The sequence below is a fragment of the Grus americana genome, chromosome 20 (genome assembly GCF_028858705.1).
Source record: "Grus americana isolate bGruAme1 chromosome 20, bGruAme1.mat, whole genome shotgun sequence".
Lineage (NCBI taxonomy): Eukaryota > Metazoa > Chordata > Aves > Gruiformes > Gruidae > Grus > Grus americana.
Window position 1 is genome coordinate 1,457,403 of NC_072871.1, and position 19,400 is coordinate 1,476,802.

Here is a 19,400-nt window from a genome sequence, read left to right on the forward strand (position 1 = left end):
TCACCCCAGATGGCAACCTCCTCAAACAAGGTACTGTTGCACTAATTCATTCGTTCCTGACGGATAATTGCAAAGGGATGTGACCTCTCCTGGGCAGGCATGGGGGACACCGCTCAGGTGGTTTAAGGGGAAAAATAATCTTGCAGAAAGACACACATCCAACATCAAAGGCTAAATGCAAGGAACAAGCCACAGTTCATGCTCTGAAACAAGCATCCAGTGCCAGATTAAAGGCTGCATGGGGACAGAGGTCTGACACAGACTGGTTAGCCAGCAATGACAAGCTCGACCAAAACACAATGAGCCATACAGCTCCTTTCCCATGCAGAGACATGCTGTAGCTATAGGAAATCCTTTTACCTTCCTCATTCATACCGATGCCCATACTATTGCAGGCGCAAGGTCTAGGAAACGGAGTGTGTTTGCCCAACTCCTGCCCAGCAAGAAAGTCCAATTGTGCGGGAGCACCGCTGCCATGCTGTGCACTGACAGCTTTGTGAGCCTCCGCAGAGCTCTGCCCAAAAGTTCAAGGCATTTCAGCTATAAAAAACAGCAGAATAATGTCTGTCACTCCTCATCACCACAGCAGACCTGCTCATGCATGATGCGTGTTTATTACAGATCATAATGCAAAAGCAAACACGGGGTCTTGGCTTTGAGAAGGTGCCCCAGGACAGCTGCCACGTGGGTCCTCCACTGCTCAGCGTGAACACGGAGGTAACGGATGGGTCAGAGCTACCTCTGTCCTGTCATACTCACAAAATAAAGTGCTCGTGGAAGACGGGATTTTTGTTATCTAGCACAGTCTTCGTCTTTTGCCTGCATTTCCAGTCAGCGTCTGGCACAATCGACATCTTTACAGAGGAAAACAAGCAGCATGTTAGCACTCTCAAAGCACGCACTAGCACACAGTTGCCAGGTCCGCCACCACAGTGGCGGGAGACCAGCACAGCCACTGTTATGGATGGCTAAGCCTCAAAGATCCAGCTGAGCCTGCCCTAACTGGTGGTTTAGGTCACTTTACTCTACGCGTGTCAAGTAACTGCATTACAAAATTCCTCGGGGCAGGGGAGGGAAGGAAAAGAACAGAAAAATCAAGGACTAACATACACAAATGTTGCTGGCTGGTCTCTGACTTGTAGCCCCCTCGTAGGGGAGATGCTCCCTGTGCTGTGCACACTGTGGTGGGAGCAGCCTGCCAAGGTGACCTCCAGGAGAGCCCGGAGCCACACTGTGCTGGCCACACATTTCCCCCCACCAGCCCTTGGGCACCCAGTGGGATGCTCCTGCAATGAATGGTTGACACAGCCCTTAGCAAGGTCTGTTCTCCGCTTTTTCTGGCTCCGTGTAGACACTGTGCCAACAAAATCCATGAGCCCTCCAGCACTGGGCAAGAGACCAGCCACCTCCCTGCACGCAGTGGGTGCTCAGCCAGAGTAGGACAGAGGAGGAATGGGAAGGAAGAGGCAGCCGAGAGCAGGCTTGGAAGAGCCAACCCCAAACCCCAAGAAAGTCAAAGCTCCCCATGCAAAACCCCAGGAGAACCCACCTTCACATAGGAGTCACATGTCCGGTACTCCTTTGCTATCAGACCTTTTGCTTCCATGACTGGAAAGGAAACGAAGCAGTCAAGCCCCAAAGCATCAGGGATGGCATCTTCCTACACCACGGTGCTCTGCGCCATGGGGTGCCCCGTTCTTGTGGGGCTGAACCCCTCTCTCACCCCGAGAGGATCCTGCACACACCTCCTCATCAGCCTGGTCTCGCTGGGCACCCACAGCCAGGTAAAAGGGTTTATTGTATTTTTTCTTTAATATATCCATGCTATAAATACAAGTGTCTGTGGGTGAGGTTGGCGGCAGATGCAGTTCAGAGTCCGGATGGCAAATTGCATTTTGTTTGCCTGACTTCACACAGTTCTGGGCTCCCTGCCCCGGAGCCAAATGTATCATCAAGTTAAATATCAACGGCCGCATCCTGACGGCAGCCCTGCCAGCAGGGACTCAGCACCGCACCACTGCCAACAGTGGGGAGCCATGCGCTGCCCAGCGGTGTGGCTGGAGGCAGGATCCATGCAGCAGAGTCCGGATAGCTCAGGACAGGCTGTCGGAGCGAGGCAAAGCTCACTCGTAACATGCCCAGCAAGGTAGCAGTGACTTTGCCTTTGTCAGAGACAGATACGTGTTCCTAAAAAACAAAGTCAGTCTGACGGAAACCCCAGTGCACAAGGGGAAAGGGGCTCTGCAAGACCCTCTGGTACTCTGCAGAGCAGTTTGCAAGGTTCCTCCATGGCAGGCTCCACTAAGAGCTTCCTGCTCCAGCCAGACCTGCTTTGGGTTTAAAGATGTTGGGGTGGACAATGAAAATCTAAGACGGATCGTCTCACTTCACCCAGCCACCTCCTGCTCACAGTGACTGCCCTGAACATCCAGCACATGCAGCAGGATGCCGGGTCCCAGGCTTGAGTGACCTTTGCCTCTTTGCTGGACCATTTCCCTCTTCCCAGTCCCTCCACTGGAGACAGTGTCAGAATGAAACAGTGACTCACACCCAGCTCACGCTGAGGCTGCTCCAGATGGAGGGATTTGGGGTAAAGCCTGTGCCAAACCCTAAGAACCACACACAGCTTAGAGGGAGCCAAAAAAACCCATGTTTTCCTGCTGGTGGTGGTGGGGGTTTTTTTGTTTGTTTTTTTGGGGGGTTGGTTTTTTTTTGTTTGTTTGTTTTTTTTTTTTTTACAAAGCTTGCCTGCAGAGCTGGAAAAGGGCAGCAAGCTGTCGTGGCTGCCGAGTAGAGAAGAACAAGGGCTGCGCGTGGCTCAGCCATCCCCACAGCCTCACCAGGCTCAGGCCATCCACTGCCCCCACTTCATTACAATCAGGCAGGGGTGAGGCTGGGCTGTAAGGTAGGATGTTGCTCAACAGAATGTCTTTTCTATCCCCTCTGCCCTGCCACGCAGGTCTCTGGGACCAGGGTGCTTTCCCCGCACAAAGGGTAGCCACCTGCAAGAGCACCGGGAGTCCCAGGGCCCTGCTTTCCTTTCCCCCTACAGAGCCCAAATCCAGGGCAGCAACAAGCCTGCTCTGTTCACAGGGAGGAATTTTTACTCTGACCACTTCAAGCTCTCAGTTTTTCCCTTGATCCTTTAACCGTTTACTTATCATGAAACCCTGACAAGCCCTGGTAGAAAAAAAAATGTGTGCCAAGAGCCCAGGACACACAGATCCTTCACTGCAGGAGCAGTCCTAAGTGCCTCTATATGTTTTTTTCCTAAAGAAAAGAGCTAGTTCTGACCCTCTCTGCCCTTTCTAATGAACACCATTAAAGCTGCAGTGACACAGTCCCCCGCCTCATGGCTGCGACGGAGCCAGTGTCCCAGGCGCTGCATCGCTGTCCTGCAGCGGTACCCAGCAGTGGTGGCCTCTGAGTCCCCAGAGAAAAGCATCTCTTGTCCCCAGTGGGACACGCCATGGCTTGAGGGACAGCAACCCCAGCCTCAACCAGGTGAAATACTTTTGTTGAAGAAATATTGCTGGCGTCAAAAAAATGCAGCATCTGGAGGTAACAGAACGATTTGGAAATCCTGGCAAATGTGGCAAACAGTTTTGGCCAATGTAAAAGACATTTCAGTGGAGACAAAGCATTTCAGATTTTCTTTTCCAAATTATATTTGCCTTTTTTCTCTTCACATGGAGTTAAAGAAAAAATAATACAACTGCATGCAAAACACTGTGGTCACTCAGAAATGAAGGTCTCCAGAAATTTCAGTTTGGGCTCTAAATCAAAGAGCTCCCAGTCGTGCCACTCTACCACAGAGTTGTTCCCGACAGCTGCCATGAAGCTCCAAAGAGCTTGAAGAAAGGGCATGGAAGTGTTGTCCCCATCACCAGCCCACCGTGACTGCAGGGCCACCTCGCCACATGCCCGCGGGAGATACTTACTGTGCAGCACCAGGACCCGTCCCCGCACCTCGATGGACAGCTTCAGCTGGCCTAGGGGAGAGGAGAGATGGTGAAGGAGGCAGGGCTCGCCCACCGCACCGGCACTCAGCAGCGCAGGGACCCCGCAGTCTGAGGCTTGCACGGGGCCAAACCCACCCTGCTTGCCCACCCCGGGCACAGGGGCATGGCTCAGGGAGGGAAAGAGGTGGGGGGAAACATCTGCTACCAAGAAGGTCTTATAGCTCCAGATGCAAAAACATTCCAGGAAAACCTTAATCATCTTCTCTCTGCGAACAGTAACCTCCAGTGGCAGAAGGCACGAGCCCACGGCAGAAGGGAAGTGGGACCACCAAGATGACACGGTTGCTGTGGGACGCATTAGCCCTTCTGTCACGGGGGTGCAGCGTGCTCTAATCCTCCCCCAGCCCAGATTGAACTTCCCCTTTGCCTCTCCCCCGAGCTTCTGCAGGGGCAAGGGGCTGTCACCACTGCAGAAGGTGACAGCGGGCCAGGCTGCAGACGGCCTGGACGAACGCCAAGGACAACCAGTGCCTTTGGTGGCAGGAACATGCCGGCGCAGGGTCAGCCAAGGCTGGGCCCACTGGGGGAGACCGGGGCCATGGCACTAACCCGCTTTCATCCATCCGCTGCCGCAGGACCTCGCTCCATGTACACCTCCTCCCTGCTTGCCCTGCTGTATGCCTCATCTGTCCAGGGGGGCTTGGGGAAACAGGAAAGCCTCAGAAACCCCTCCGCTGGCTGTCACATCCAGCAACAGTTTGTCACCAGCGGCACCATCGAGCAGAGAAGACGCAGCGACAAGGACTAACGCAGCGCTGCTCGCAGCACAAACCCAGCCCCCGGGAATCGAAGCATGGCAAGAGCACACTGCAGCCTCCTGCATTTCCTGGGGATCCCAGGCAGTATGGGCTGGTGAGCAGACAGGTAATCTCCTAAAACCAGGAGTCAATACTTGCTTTAATCTAGGATTAAACAAGAATGGTTTCGGTCCTGTGTTTTGACACTGAATAACTGTCAGGTGGCCAGCGAGGCCAGGAGCACCCAACCCCCAGGGAAGAACAACGCTCCACCATCCTGCAATCCCACTGCTGCAGAGCCCAGGGGGGCTCAGACCAAGCAGGACCCCTGGCTCCCAGGGACATGGCACCTCCAGGGAAGCGCCTGGCCCCCTGCACAATGGCACCAACAGCTTTTGATTGAGGAGGTGGTGGCAGGGGAGAACCTTGAGGAGCTACATGAAAGAAACATGACTTTGGAGCAGGTCTGGATAGAGATGCCCCTTCTCCCCATGCACTGGCTTACCCACAGCTGTCCACCAAGCCAGGAAGCAGGAGCTGCCCAGCTCCCCCCCTGCCAAGCCTTGCAGGGGACCTTGCAGGCTGCCCATCGTCATGGTGAGCAGAGCGAGGAGCACGGACATGAGATCAAAGGCAGGATGGTTCCAACAGTCATTAACAGGCCAAAAGAACAGATCTTAGTAAGATCACAGGGGCATACACTTCTGCCCCTCAACGGGCCAGAGAATAACATAGAAGAGAAAGAGAGCTCAAAGCGCCAAGATCTGGTGCCTGGAGCAAATGACAGGATCTTTCTTGGAGCAGGAGATTGATCTGACTTGTTAACAGAGGACCCAGGACCTAACCCACTCCACAGGCAGCCCTTAAGGAGGACACTTCTCCCCGCGTGGGTTGGCACAGCACAGCAGCAAGAGCTCACTGTGGAACTCGGCAGTCCCTCATGGGACTGTACAAGACAGCAGCCCAGCGGGGAACACTTCCACCCACCAGTGCCTTTTCAGCTACCTGAGGGGAGAGAGGGATGGAGGACTCAGAGCAGAGAGAGGAGGCGGGAGGGATGGAGCCAGGGAAGTGTCAGACCAGGGTTCCCCAGGGAGGAGACCAGAGTAACTCAGCTCAGCCTGCACATCCTCCTGGGGAATTGCTCGCAGTGTGGACTACGCGGGCAGATCCAACCTCTGTGCTCATGAGCTTCTCTGCTTGGGACAGGGTCAGCTGAAACCCAAGTACAAAGGCCAGGGGTGCTCAGGCAGGCCTCTGAATCCAGAAACCCCTCTGCAGAGGTGCAAGGGCAAGATGGGAGGGTTATTTCTAAAGAAAGAATGAAGGAAGAAGCCTCCCAAACACACCTTTGGCTGATGACAGGCAAAGTCACTGCCCAAAAGCACAGTGTCTGCAACTGTGGAAGAATACGCTGCTCACAGCCCACTCTGCACATAGGTGAGGGCCCTTCAGCAGAGCTGAGAACAAAATCCAGCTCTTACACAGCCCCAAATCCAACTCACGGTTCCCACTGTCTTTTGAAATGCCCATACCAGATCCCTGAGCTCCCACCTCGTAGCTGGAGCTGCAATTTGTGATTTTCAACACTACCTGGACCTGTCTGCCAGCAACTGATTCTCAGCATTGAAAACCCAGCGCCTGTGAGAGCCACACGTGCAAACCCCTGCTGAGCAAGGGCACGGGGCTGCCAGCTGACTTACAGCTGCACACTCACTTTCCCATGCACTAGCAACTCTGCATCAGCCCTAAAATCTATCCACAATACTCAGACTGGCACGAAGACTCGGCTGTCGGCATTTGCCGGGGTCTAGGTGAAGCGCTGCCGGGATGCACAGTTGGCTGCCAGCCCCTGGCTCGCTGGCCCTGCTCGGGCACGGAGGGCTCTGCCCCTCTGAATGGCTTCCCAAGGGGGGTCCCAGGGAGCTGCCGCCTGCCCTGCTGGATAGGATGTGCAGATTTTAGGGCTCGTGCAGGGTCTGAAATCTGTGTAATCGTTCTGGACCAACCCAAAATTAAACATTTCCCAGTAGTCCTGAAGAATCAAAAGATTGAAAGAGTCATTAGCACAACGTTTCATTTAGTGCAAAGCAAAATATCCCATTTTCACTTGTTTTCCAGCTTACAAAACATAACAAAGTAAACTTGTAAACATAATTTTACAGACATCTAAACAGCTTTCAAATTAAAATCAACGCTTCATTTTGCAAAAGACGCGCCCAAAGGCTTAAGTTTGCCAGGGTGGGGATATCTTATGGGATTGTTTAACCTGAAACAATTCAGAGAACTCATGTCTTGGTTTTCACTCAAAAAAAAAAATTGACAGAAAAATTTCAAATCTCTCTCCAGCTCACATGTGTGTCCAGGTATGCATCTGCATGTTTGAGAGCACGTGTGCACACGTGGAAGTGCACATCCCTATGTGCACATATACATGTGCAAGTGAGAGCAAGGTGAGAAAGTAAAGACAAGAGCCAGGCGGGTAAATCAGGACAGCTCTATTGAAGCTAATAACCATTTACAACAGTGAGAATATTGTCGCCCGGTTTCATCGTGCCACTCCAGCCTTTCGGACCAAGACTTTAACCCTTCTGCTATCTCCAGATCTCCAACGCTGTGGGAACCCTCTCGCTGTTCACTATTAGCATGTAACAACCGTTACAAGACGAAAGCACAATGCCCCCGTCTAACCAAGCATGACAAGGAGTCAGCCCAGTAATGAATGGGCCCTGGGGAGGAGAAAAGCAGCTTTTGTGCTGGGTGATTTGGGGGGAGGAAGCTCAGTGCCCAGCTCTGGCGTGGGGACACTGGGGCCACTCAGCTCCCGGGGCAGCACAGGGGACCAAGGCTTCTGCACAACGAGGGATGGGGTCAGACGGGACCGCGGCCTTGTGCATCACGTGCATTACTGCTGCTTCTGGTGCAGGGACAGCACCCGCGGCCCCCCTGTCGCAGGCTACACCAGCACCAAAGAGAAGAGAGTGGGGAGAAAACGGGCAGTTTTGCCTTTTTCAGAAGTAGCACAAATTGGCCCCTCGTAGAAAGGATTTGGGAGTATCCATGGGAAAGGTCTCTCAATGCGTTTGCTCCCAAGCATCTCCAAAGCACATGAAGGGACAAATCGCACACCCCAGGCAGCCTGTCTGACCTCAAAGGGACTGCTCACGCCGGGGAAGCATGCATTGGTTTTGCAGCAATTTCAGTGTTTCTGTGGGGCTGGGATGAGAGAGCGTACTGCTGTCAGAAAGAGCCAATCCAGCCTGAGCTGGTGGAAGGGATTTGCTGTACCAACATCTGCACTCGGAGAGGCAGCAGTCGCATTCTCAGACGCACGGAGCAGTAACCTTCCTCCAGACCTGGGTGGGCAGAAGCAGATCCCCTGTCAGGGCAAGTTCTTTGGCCGCATTTCCACCTTGCTCCAAGAGCAGAGGGTCAGAGAAACATTATCCCCTGGGTTTACCCCTTTTGATTCATCCCTAACGTGAACTAAGGGAAACAGGTTCAGCAGAGAGGCCCTGACACAGCTTGTCCAGGTCACCTGTGTTCAGTAAAAGTTAGTAGAAATGAAAATAGGTGCAGAGAAAGGCCAGAGGGAGACAAAAAGCTGACAGCTTGTCTGACAACAGGACCCACACGCAGCTCCTGGGTGCACACCGCATCACAGAGAGCAGGGCTGCAGCAGAGAGAGCACGCAGACCCCATCCATATGGGCCCCACAGGGCCAGGAGAGGCGATTCAAGCTGATGAACAAAGCTGGCACAAGAAGAACAGGGAAAAACCGGGTATGAACAAGCACAAGCTGGTAATCCAACAGGTTCCCACCCATGAGAGAAGTTTGCCAGGCTAAGGGAGTGGACACATGAATGGTGTCCTTTGGGAGCAGACCCAGCAGGCAGGAAAATCTGTTCCTTACTGATGATCTCTGACAAATGGAAAATTTGTGTTTCTGCTCCTTAAATGCTCGTCTGTTTTATTAGAGGAAAAACACAGGTTTTGCCCTGGCTGGGACAGTGAAGAATCACTGGTGCACACGGCAGGGGGAATTCTGAGGAAAAGTAGTGTCAGATAACTGCCTGTGTAGGACATGCCCATGGGCGCAAGGCAGAGCACCTCAAGATCACCACCTGCAGCCTCGGGCCCTGGCATCAGCCCTTGTGAAGACCCTCTCCTTGGTCACCCACATGGAGAGGGCTGGCTGGCCCTGCCCTGCCCCTGCTCAGAGCACGCAATGCCACATCTTGCCAGGGATGGTCAGCACATGAAGGAACTGCAGCTGCAGAGATGATGCTTGGCCCACAGTTGGTTACAGATCCAAGAGGCACCACAAAACTCACATTACTTGGCATGCACAAGTCCTGCAGACAAAGACAGGAGGATTTCAGCTTCCCAGCTGTCCTGAGCAGTTTGATGCTTACAAGCCAAAAAGAAGGAGCAGCGTCCCTGGCTGCCCTGGGGAGGGATGCCCTGCTCCACTCACGTAACCTTCTCTGCTTCCCTGCAGCCTCTTTAACAGCACATTGCATGATTGCCTGCCCTGCTCACTAAAATAAAGAAAAGCTTTGAAAGAAAACTGCTGCTTAAAAAGCACCCGGGAAGGGCACCCAGCTTCCCTCTCTGTAAGACGGCGGCTGACAAGCCATCACACACAAGCAACCATCACGACATTTGCTGCCAAACTCACCTGCTTGCAGGGTGGGTGTACGGGGCTCGTAGCCCAGCCATCACTGGGCCAGCTCTAGCCCACAGTGCCAAGCCACCACTGCCCATGGGCTTCTTCAAGCCCATGCAGCAAAACTGAGGCAGCCCCAGAAAGATCCACAAGGAGCAAAGGAGGAAATTGGGGCTCTGCCCTAACAGGGGCCATGGCTCTGGCCAGCCCAGCCCAGCAATCCCAGCTCGTGCCCATCCAGGGGGAAAAATGACCCCAGTATTCGGCATCTGGCTGGCTGCTGCAGCACGCCTCGGCAGCTGCAGCTTGGTTTCAGGGTGCTCTCCTGTTCACCAGCTTGATGGAGCCATGCATTATTCTGGCTCAGCGAGGCAGAAGCAAGCAGGCTGCCGTTCAGCATTAATGCCTTCGGGGAGCAGCTCTCCTGCCCGTTCCTACCACTCCAGGCTTTGGCCGTGACCTGCTGCAGCTCCCTGTGCCGTACCGGCCAGGGCCACATCCCCAGGCACCGGGTGCACCCCCTGCTCCCCAGAGCTGCAGGCTCAGCACTTACCGAACGTGGTGAGGTAGAAAGAAGCTCCCAGGGGGTCAGCCTGGCGGGTGCAGAGCGAGACTCTGTGGACATTGCCAGGCTCCATGGCAGGACACCTCTAATTAGCCAGTAATTGGAGCCCTCCCTGCCTAGCCCGGGAAAGCCAAGCAGCCGTTTAAGCTGGGAGTGACAGGCAGCCGTGCAGCCGGGTTTCCATGGGACACGCGTCCAACCGCCGCACGTTTGAACAGCGCGGCTCCCATTGGCCCCGCGGATTTGAACAGGGACCGCACCTGCCTGAGCAAACAGGCCCAAGCCCCACGTGCAAGGACGTGGGCAGCACTCTGCCCTCCTCCGCAGACTTGGGACCCACGCCGGCACCATCCCACAGCCACCCTGCTGATGCACTGGGAATGAGTTCCTGGGAAAAGCGGAATACTTTGCAACATTTCCTCTCCTCCGCAGCGTACCAGGCTGTAAGTAATCCCGTGACTGTTAGTGCCATCGGGTTTGCTAGCACACACTCAGCTGCTCGGGGAACTGTCCCACCGGAGCGACCCGGGACAGCAGCATTCACAACTCTTTGGGGAAATTATTGCAGGCAAGGAAAGGATGCAAGAGAATTGGCCTGTGGGGGTGAGACAAGGACGGGAGGGATGGCAGGGCACACGTTACCTGCTTGGCTCTCATATGAGAGGGAAAGAGGCACGCAGCCCTCCAGGCTCACGGGGGTCACTCTGCAAGACCCCAGAGCAGCCCTTCCCACCCCTCGGAAGCTGGCAATGCACCCACCAGCTCTGAACGCTGTACCACACCTTACCAGGAGGCACCTGGGGCTGAGCACAAGCTCTGGAGAGTGTGGAGGAACAATGGAGAAGGTTTCTCTGAGAAAGCCCCCTCCCCAAAGGCTGGGCTGTCCCAGAGCTCTCTGCTTCCCACCCACAGATCCATGCAGCCCTGCTCCCCACAGTTCAGGGCCCCACAGGGGGCTGATCTCCAGTAGAGTGCCCAGCAGAGTGACCTGCTCGCACACCACCCCGTGCTGCAGGAAATGCCATGCTCAATGAGTTCAGTTCCTCGTGGCACTGCTGCGAGGCTACAGGTCCACAGCAACGCGTGGTGCGCCTAGATCCCCTGTGGTGAGCCTACATCAGCCCCGTAAGGGCTTTCTGGGGAAGAGCGGCCAAGTCACGGGTCCTGCTGCCCTGGGCATAGGCGGCAGTGGGCAATGGGAGAGCTCAGCCCTGAGAAGGGGCTGCTGTTCCTCCCCATGGTCACCCCTCCACACACTCCTGGCCAGGGCTGAGCCCCCAGCTAGCCCACAGCCCCTCTCACACCCCCATCGCTTACCTTTCCCCTTCACTTGTGCATGGCTGATCTTCCTCCTGCTCCCCGATGGTCCCCTCTGCTTCCACAGGGAAGGTCGTACAGCCCCACATCGTGCCTTCATCAGGGCTGGCAGACGCTCCAGCTCCAGTAACCTGGGACTCTGCCCTGTCCCTGCCAGAGAAAAGAGGATATGAGAACAGAATACGGCAGGACAGGGAGCTGGGACACAGAGAACACAAGCTCTGCAGGACCCTTGGTTTTACCCACCACAAGGGTATGTCTCCACCTTGTCCCAGCCTTCCCCAGAATACCATGCTGCCAGGTCCCCTGGCCAGCCCTGCACAAATGTGGCAGCATGGCACATCTGCCCCACACCGTCATCCCACTGCCAGCCCTGCTGCCTGCAGAAAGGAGAGGAGTGGTGGTGATTCACTACAGCCAGTGTCACACAGACCCACATCCAGAGGGAGTCACCAGATTCAGAGGGAGTTGTCTCTCATCTGCAGCCTTGACCATGGCCCTTCACATGCACCAAGCACATCCCAGAGGCTCTGCTCAGCACTGCTATATTTTATTATATTTAAAACAGATGACCAGCCCTGTCAGGGCTTCATTAGCCCATAAGCAGCTCTCCAGGACATTGGAGATGTTGCCCTGCCGCTGCCAGCCATTCAGGACAGTCTTGCAAGGCCCTGGCTCAGATCCAGCTCCCAGTCCACAACCCACTGAAGTGCTCAGGCTCTGAGCAGCATGGACACTCTGCACAAGAGGAATTTGATGGTTTCCCTGTGGCCAGCACCCTGCAGATGGCACACCAGCCCCAGTCTGCCTCTCTTGGCTCACAACCATCAAACCACCACCCAGGAACCTGCCACAGCATCCCGTGCTGATAGAGACAAAAGTGCACAGACCCAGAAATGGGAGCCTTGATAGAGATATCTCCCAGCCACAGCACAGAGCAGAGGAACCAGCCTGGCCCAGTAACTCTTGAGGATCAGAAACATCTGCCCAGGCTTCTTCCACAGAGCTGAGCAGCACAGGATTAGTGTGGCACAAATGTCTCACGTTGCCCTTCTGCAGACCCAGTGCAAACACCCCGCGGGACAGCCCAAGCCATGGGGTCACAGGTTAATTCCCCCGCGAGGGCAGCAGGGCAGCGCAGCATCCCTCACCCCATCATGGAGCCATGCCACACACACACACCCCCCCATCCATAAAAGCAAAAGAGCCTGACCTGTGATTTTGATGCAAGATCGAGCCCTCCGGAGCCAGGATGTGCCACTCAGCCCTGTGATGCAGCAGTGTGTACCAGGACATACAGGACCTGGCACTGCCCAATGCCCTCAGGTACCCCAAAACATCCCCCCAGCTCCATCCTCACAGCCTCTAGCCAAAGGGTCCTGGCATGAGAGGTATGCAACTTGGAAGGGCTGTTTGCTTACTAGAAAAGCTGTCTTTTCCCACAAAGTTTGGCTTATTCTCTGGCAGGGGCACTGGCTTGATTTGGCTGAATTTACACCGGTAAAACTGCCTTAAATTGCAGGAAAAGCAACAGAAGGGACACGGAGTGAGCAAGGGAGGGAAGGAAGGAGGGAGGGATGCTCTCTGGACGGCCCAATCCATCACTGCCAACAGACACCGATTGTATTGCTGCCATAAATCACAGCCCCTTTGGGCATGGGGGAGAGACAAATAACGACCCAGCAGTCTCCAAAGGCCTCCAGACAAAAAGCCTGCCTCTGTTTGGGCTGCCTGCCCCCCACAGTGCTCTGCCCTAACCTTGGCAACCCGCAGGGGCCTTGAGAAGGCGCCCAGCCAAGCAGACAGCTAATGCCACTCACTGTTTTATTTGCCTCCTAAGATGTTTAGAGCATGTGAAGGCCTAGCAGGACTTTCTGCCGGCAGCTCCCACGCAAAGCTCCTGTCCCATGGTGGAGAGGGGCCAGGTGCCTCCTTGCCCCTTCTCCACACAGCGCCGCAGCGAGGCAGGAGTCGGGATGTGAGCTGTGTGATATGCAGCTCAGCGATCAGTGGAGCAAAAAAAGCCCAGAGCTGAGTCCACTCGGGCTGAGAGAGTCACCTTCCTGCTCAGGGAAGCACCCAGAGCCGTCCCACGGATGCTGCGTTGCTGGAGCCTCCTGCACCCAAGGGACTGCACAGCCCAGGGGAAGAGGCAGCAGGCACAACGGTGGGTGAGAGCTGTCAGCGCAACCCTCCTGCTGCCCAGGCTTTCAGCAGCGATGCCTGGGAGCCCAGCAGGCTCCAGCTCTGCCCCCATCACCTCCTGCTCTCTCCAGCTGCAGGGACCCTGAGTTCAGGGTGGGGTAGAGGGGGCCCCTAAAAAAGATGTGATTTATTCTTTAATTGCTGCTTGCTTGTTTAGCACCGTAGTGGCCTTTGTTGCCCTAATTAAAATGCAGGGGATGCACAAGCAGTGCAGGACATTTCAACAAGCAGAAACTCCTGTGGGACAGGCAGAGCCAGAGCACCAGGAGCTCCCGCAACCTCTGGTTTCTCAGCAGCTCTAACACATCTGTCTTTTCCCACAATACTACTGAATTTGAGTACAGGGGAAAGATGGATCCCCGATTCTCAGTGAGGCTGATGATGTCAGAGGCGTGGGAGGGGAGCAGGAGATGCAGCCTGGTGACACTGGTCCACACCCCACAAACCTGGGCCACCGACTAAACTCTTTTGGCTGCCTGGTGGCCCCATGGCTCCCAGTGCTACCCTGCAGCCTCCAGAGCTCCCGAGTCCTTCAGGACCTGGTAACCAACCCACAGGGGAAGCTGGTGCTGTTGGCTCCTGCCTCTCCAACAGGCACTGGGAGCAGCAAGCTCAGGGCGAGGTCTGGTGGAGCATCATGGACACAGGAGGGGAAAGGCTGCTCCAGCTCTTGGGGCTCTGTGATAAAAGCATCTCTGCCCATAACAAGTACCTTGCTTCCCACATCTGGCACAGCTGCTTTGTGTGAGGTAGGGTTTAATGCAGTTGTGCAAACCCAGAAACAGAAGGAGGGGAACATGGAGCCCCAGAGAGGACACAGTCCTTCACCAGCAGCCAGGAGTACATCCCTGCACCACACACAGGCTCGCCAGCAAGGAGACAACCTGGCCAAGCACGCAGCCTGTGCCACAACATCCTGCAGTTTCCTGCTCCAGCTGCCCAAGGAGATATTTGCACCCTGGCACTTAGAAACACGTCCCCATGGCCCACGTATACACAGGTACAGCCAGCAGAGCAGGTCTGGCTTTCCCCAGCAGTGAAGCCTTCAGCTCTAGCAGAGCTCACCAACATCAGAGCTCATCCAAATCCTAACGACCTGAAACTAGAAGTGTCACATCCTCTACCACATCCCAGCCACATCTGCTGACATGCAAGAGAGCCCTGGACACAGAGTTGGGGAGGGGATGAACCCCTTCATCCCACCCTCACCTTCCTCCCCTCTCCTCACAGGCAGCACTGGCAACAACCCTGGGAGAGGAACCGAGTCACACGTATTTATAGAACAGAACATTACAGGAGCTCTCCATTCCACCCCACAGGGAGGGTCTGGGGACCCCTCATCATCCCAGCCCCAGGGTCTGCAGAGAAACTTCAAGGAGGCTCAAAACTCCTCTCTTACAGCTGTGCCTAACAGCAAGGTCACAGATGGAGGTTCCCAGAAGAGAGGCCCCAGACTGCCTTGGGTCATAGTCAGTGCTGCTGTCACCTCCCGGACAGGAGGGTTGAAGAAGGACCCTGCCACTGTCCCCAACATCTATCCATCCCTTGCCACGTCCCCCAGAAGCCCTGTTGATGCCTCAGCACCACACGCACAGGTAAATGGTGTCAAAGCACAGTCCTGGACAACCGGGAACCAGCACACAGATGGGATGGGCACTGCTCAGGGACACGGGGTCATTTCTAAGGCACTTCAAAATGTCCCTCCCTTCACGCTTATCAAAAACTCTTCCCCTCATTTGTTCAGGTGAATCCATTTGCTGACATTCCCAGTGATCTCCATCTGCCACCCATCAAAATTAAAGCTTTATCCCAGCAAATTTAATTGCTCCTGGAAAACAAACAAATGTACAGTCCGGGATTGCATGTTTCAGTGCACAGCATCCCCAGCTATCAATGACCAGCACAGCACATCTCGACCCCCAGCACACACAACACCAAGCAGTCCTACTGAGGGAACAAGCAAACGATCCACTCTGCAGTCCTGGGTATCCCAAACCTCTGTTAACACAAGCAGAGCGTGTACCAGCCCAGCCTTGCCATGTCCTCGTCTCCTTCACCACACATCCTCATGACAGCATCGAGACCACAGCTTGTGCTGTTCCCCTCCAGCACTGCCAAGCCCGCGGCGCTCCCCAGCCCGCGCAGCGAGAGGTGGCTTACAGGCCACCCTGTCCCCTAGGAGCTCCCCAGGCTCACACAAAGCCTCCTCTCTCTGTGTCTGTATTGCAAAATGCTTTTAAGAGACAAAAGGAAAGACAAACAGGACAGTAACAAAACTCAGTCTCTCTAAAGCAGCCAGTCTCACAAGTTTGAGTAAAAGAATCCCATTAGATAGGGTTTTTCAAAATAAAAAAAATGATAGAAAAGGTAAAGAAGAGTCTCTGTCAGACTCCGGAACTCCAAAGCCGCTGGAGCCCTACACACTCTCCTCCTAGAGGGCTTGAGGCTGACTGGCTGCAAACACCACTCCTGACTTCCAAATCCCAGCAGACTCAAGCCTGTGCCATCCCACAGTGCAAGGCGCTACCAGAGAGTCCCAAGGTCTGCCACCAGCAAACAGTCCCACAAGGAGCTGGGCATCTCCGTCAAAGGGCGTGTGGGAGATACAGCCCCTTGTCTCCTCCAAGCGCCAGCGCGTGGTTCAGTGGTGATAACCAGGCACCGGCACAGCCATAATCCATCCTTCGCCCAGGAGACAGAGCAGCACTGCAAACTAAGCAGAGAAATCATCCAAGCACTCACACGCGAGCCCTGGCTCCCCCAGCCGCTCCATGACTCCCGCGCAGGACTGTCACTCGCTCCAGCAGCGTCCAAGCACCAGCGTCTTGCACTTAAGCTGTGATTTAGCTGCCACGAGCCTTTGACCTTGGCACCACTGTAAAGGAGAGGGGGGAAAAAAAAAAAAACAGTATATAGATGTCCCAAGGAAGCAGGGAAGTTACAAATTAAATTGCATGCCAGGAAGAGATGGCAGTGGTGGCATGAGCAACGGCCCCTTTCCCTACTGGCTCCCAACAGCGAGATACCGACTCTTTCTAACTTCCCTCTTAACATTCAAACCCCTGGGGACTGACCTTAACCTGCGTTTCTATTAGAGTCTCCAGCAAACTGCATATTCAGCTGGTTGGCTCAGGAGTTAATGACTTTCTTTTAAAATTTAACACAGGTTTCCATCACAAATTTCAGTTTGCCAGCAGTAGGATCTACCTTTGGCTGGATATTCAAATCCAAACACGTGCTTAGACAGTTATTCCAGGCAAAAGGGTAACGTACGCACACGGAAAACCCGTAAGGTTGAAGCTGGCTTTGAAACTAAAGAAACTAAATCAGACTGGGAAAAATTACCTGGCTTCCCAGATGGTAAGAGGATTAGAACAGAAAGGGTTTGGGCTATTTCTGGGAAATCCTGAGGGCAGATTTCTGGGATTAGCAAAGTCTGCCATACAGGACAGACACATAAACCTCAGCACTTTCCGAGCGGTGGGATTGCTGCAGCCCCCTCTCCTCTGGAGTCTACAGCAAGCATCTCGTACAGTGCAGAGCTGGGGGGCTCCTGTCCCCGACACCACCTCTGCAGCAAGCACAGCCAAATCGTTCCCTGAAAAATGCCAGTGAGGAACCAAACAGATGCAGACTGGCTGATTACTAAATCCTTTTCCAATCTGGGGCCCAGGAAAGGTTTCCCCTGGTGCAAGGGTATCTTCAGAAACATCACGCCTGCTCTGCTCACATCCCAGAGTCTGCATGTCCCACTGGAGCCCAAATCTGTGAGCCAGCCACTGCACCCACAGCAACACCCACACCATGCCCCAGCACGGTCTTTGCCGCTGCCTTTGCCAAACTGCGGCTCCATCCGCTCACAGCGCAGGTGGGGTTTCAAAGCAGATGCACTTGGGACTCCATGCTCCTGCAAAATTGCATCTTCAATTGCACGGCGCGAACGCTGCACTGGGGATTAAACTAGCATTGACCCAAGGTAGGAAATGCAAGCTGCTCCTGCCCACTGCCCAAAGACATCCACCCCCTTCTGCAGTGTCTGCCACGGCCAGCACAGGATCCCAACACAGCACTCAGCTCAGTGCTGCTGCCTTGCTGAGATACCAGGGTCACCGCAATGTCCAGAGTTTTACAAGACCCTTGCCTTTTCACTTGGATAGGACCTGACGTGTTTGACGTTTTTCATCCATAGCTTTGGATAACAAACTTATTTGGCTGAGCCCTTTTCTAAATCTCTCTCTCTGCCCCTTCCCAAAAAAATTAACAGTTTGAACCTGCAAAGGGACTAACCCACACTGATTCTTGGCCTCTGCGCTGGTGGGGCATTGCCGTACCAGCTCAGGATGCCTGTGGCTTAAAGCACAGCAAGTACTTCTAGGGCAGGCAAAGGATCTGTAACGAATCCCACGTGAGCAGGAGCTGTTGCAAACCTCCCCGGCTACTCACAGGAATGCAGAGCACAGAACAGCCTGCGTGCACAACTGCTTGTTCCTGTGCCCATCTTTCAGCAGGGCCAAGCTTGCTGAACTCTGAAAAAAGTTCATCTTGTCCCTCACCCCCTTCTAGTGCTAAGGCTAAACTGAGGCTGAAACTGTTCAGACTAAGGCAGCTACAGCTAGGCTGTGGTTTGTATTGGAGCTACTCCATAAATCAGCTCCTCTCCATGAAACAGTACACAGCAGAGAAACAGGTGGGAGAGCTAGAAGCTCTGTTTTTATTTTCAGTTCTCGAAGATTTTCACCTGTTTTGAATGCTCTGAGGCTGCAGAAACTGCCTGGCTGCTTCCCTCGCCTGCCCCGTGCTGGTGAGGCATAAGACATCCTGGCCTAATTCGGAAAGGACCCTTTGAAGCACAGCAATGCTTCTGATCGCTCCAGAAACATCCCGTACCAAACGTCTCCCACCAGGGCTGGCAGAGCCTCCCGCTGCCACCCGTTACAGTGAGGAAACGGCACCCACAGGTAACACTGGCAATCAGAGCAACCCGTGGGCTCTCCTCAGGAACACAGCACAGCCTGATTCACTCTCAGAAGGAGGAGAGGAGAGACTGACCCTATAATTTGTTATGACCCATTGGTGCTATTTTCTTCCTTCCCCCCCCCCCCCCCCAACTTCTCTTTTTCCCCTTTTGTCATTTCTAGCCTGCAGAATAACAGTAGACTGGGCACACGCCTAATTCAGGAACGCTACGCAAACACCTCACAATCTTACCAAGGCTTTGTCCTTGGCATTGCATTTCTCTAAGGCAGTGGGGTGTTCGTAGGAAGGTGTGTAACACATACCTGTCTTACAGGCTTTAACCTGAATAAAAGCACAGCTACTTACAGCACTACATAAACCCACAGCACCGTTCTTCCCCACGCGCTCTGAATCCTCGATTACAGTAGTGGAGAGTAGCACCACGAGATGTTCCCCATCTCTTAAAGGCCATCCGATCTGAACATCCAGTTCTCCTGCAGCAGCAGTCCTAGAGCCCATTACAACTGATCAAGAAGGCAACTGAGGTCAAGCAAATACATACGCGAAAAAATAAATATAGTGAAAGCACAGCAAAAACTTCAACAGTAAGTGGTGATGTGCAGCAATCCTGGACAAGGATTACCTGGTCCCACAGGTCACTGGAGCAGCTGCTGCCACTTAGAAACTCCTGTGCAGACACTGGGGCTACCTGATCTCCGGGTTTGCGATGCTGAGCCTCTGCCCTTGGACCCTGCCGCCTCGCACACCGGGCTGGGATCCAGCACTCTGCTGCAAGAGTAGCTGTTACCTCTGTATCCGCTACCCTGACACTGCTTCCTGGACAAAAGTCCAGGCTTTTGATATTTTTTCTGTTTATTTGGGACCAACTTAACCAGATTTCCACTCTGAACAGTTCCCCTGCTTAGAAG

General features: G+C 54.2%; 1 protein-coding gene across 4 annotated transcripts in view; it reads right to left on the bottom strand.

The window, feature by feature from the left end:
- RGS3 (regulator of G protein signaling 3) overlaps positions 1-16,391 on the bottom strand; it is an 84,835-nt gene extending 68,444 nt beyond the window's left edge. The window contains exons 1-5 of one of the 4 annotated variants that reach the window (XM_054848554.1): positions 16,258-16,391; positions 11,311-11,460; positions 3,942-3,992; positions 1,550-1,608; positions 760-854 (exon numbers count right to left, since the gene is read on the bottom strand). In XM_054848554.1, coding sequence (XP_054704529.1) covers positions 760-854; positions 1,550-1,608; positions 3,942-3,992; positions 11,311-11,460; positions 16,258-16,288 — 386 coding nt within the window. In that variant the 5' untranslated portion in view covers positions 16,289-16,391. Of the gene's footprint in view, positions 1-360; positions 535-759; positions 855-1,549; positions 1,609-3,941; positions 3,993-11,310; positions 11,461-16,257 lie in introns of those variants that run through there. The other 3 variants (XM_054848555.1, XM_054848556.1, XM_054848557.1) reach the window with 3 other exon arrangements.
- Between the last annotated feature and the right edge of the window lie 3,009 nt (positions 16,392-19,400).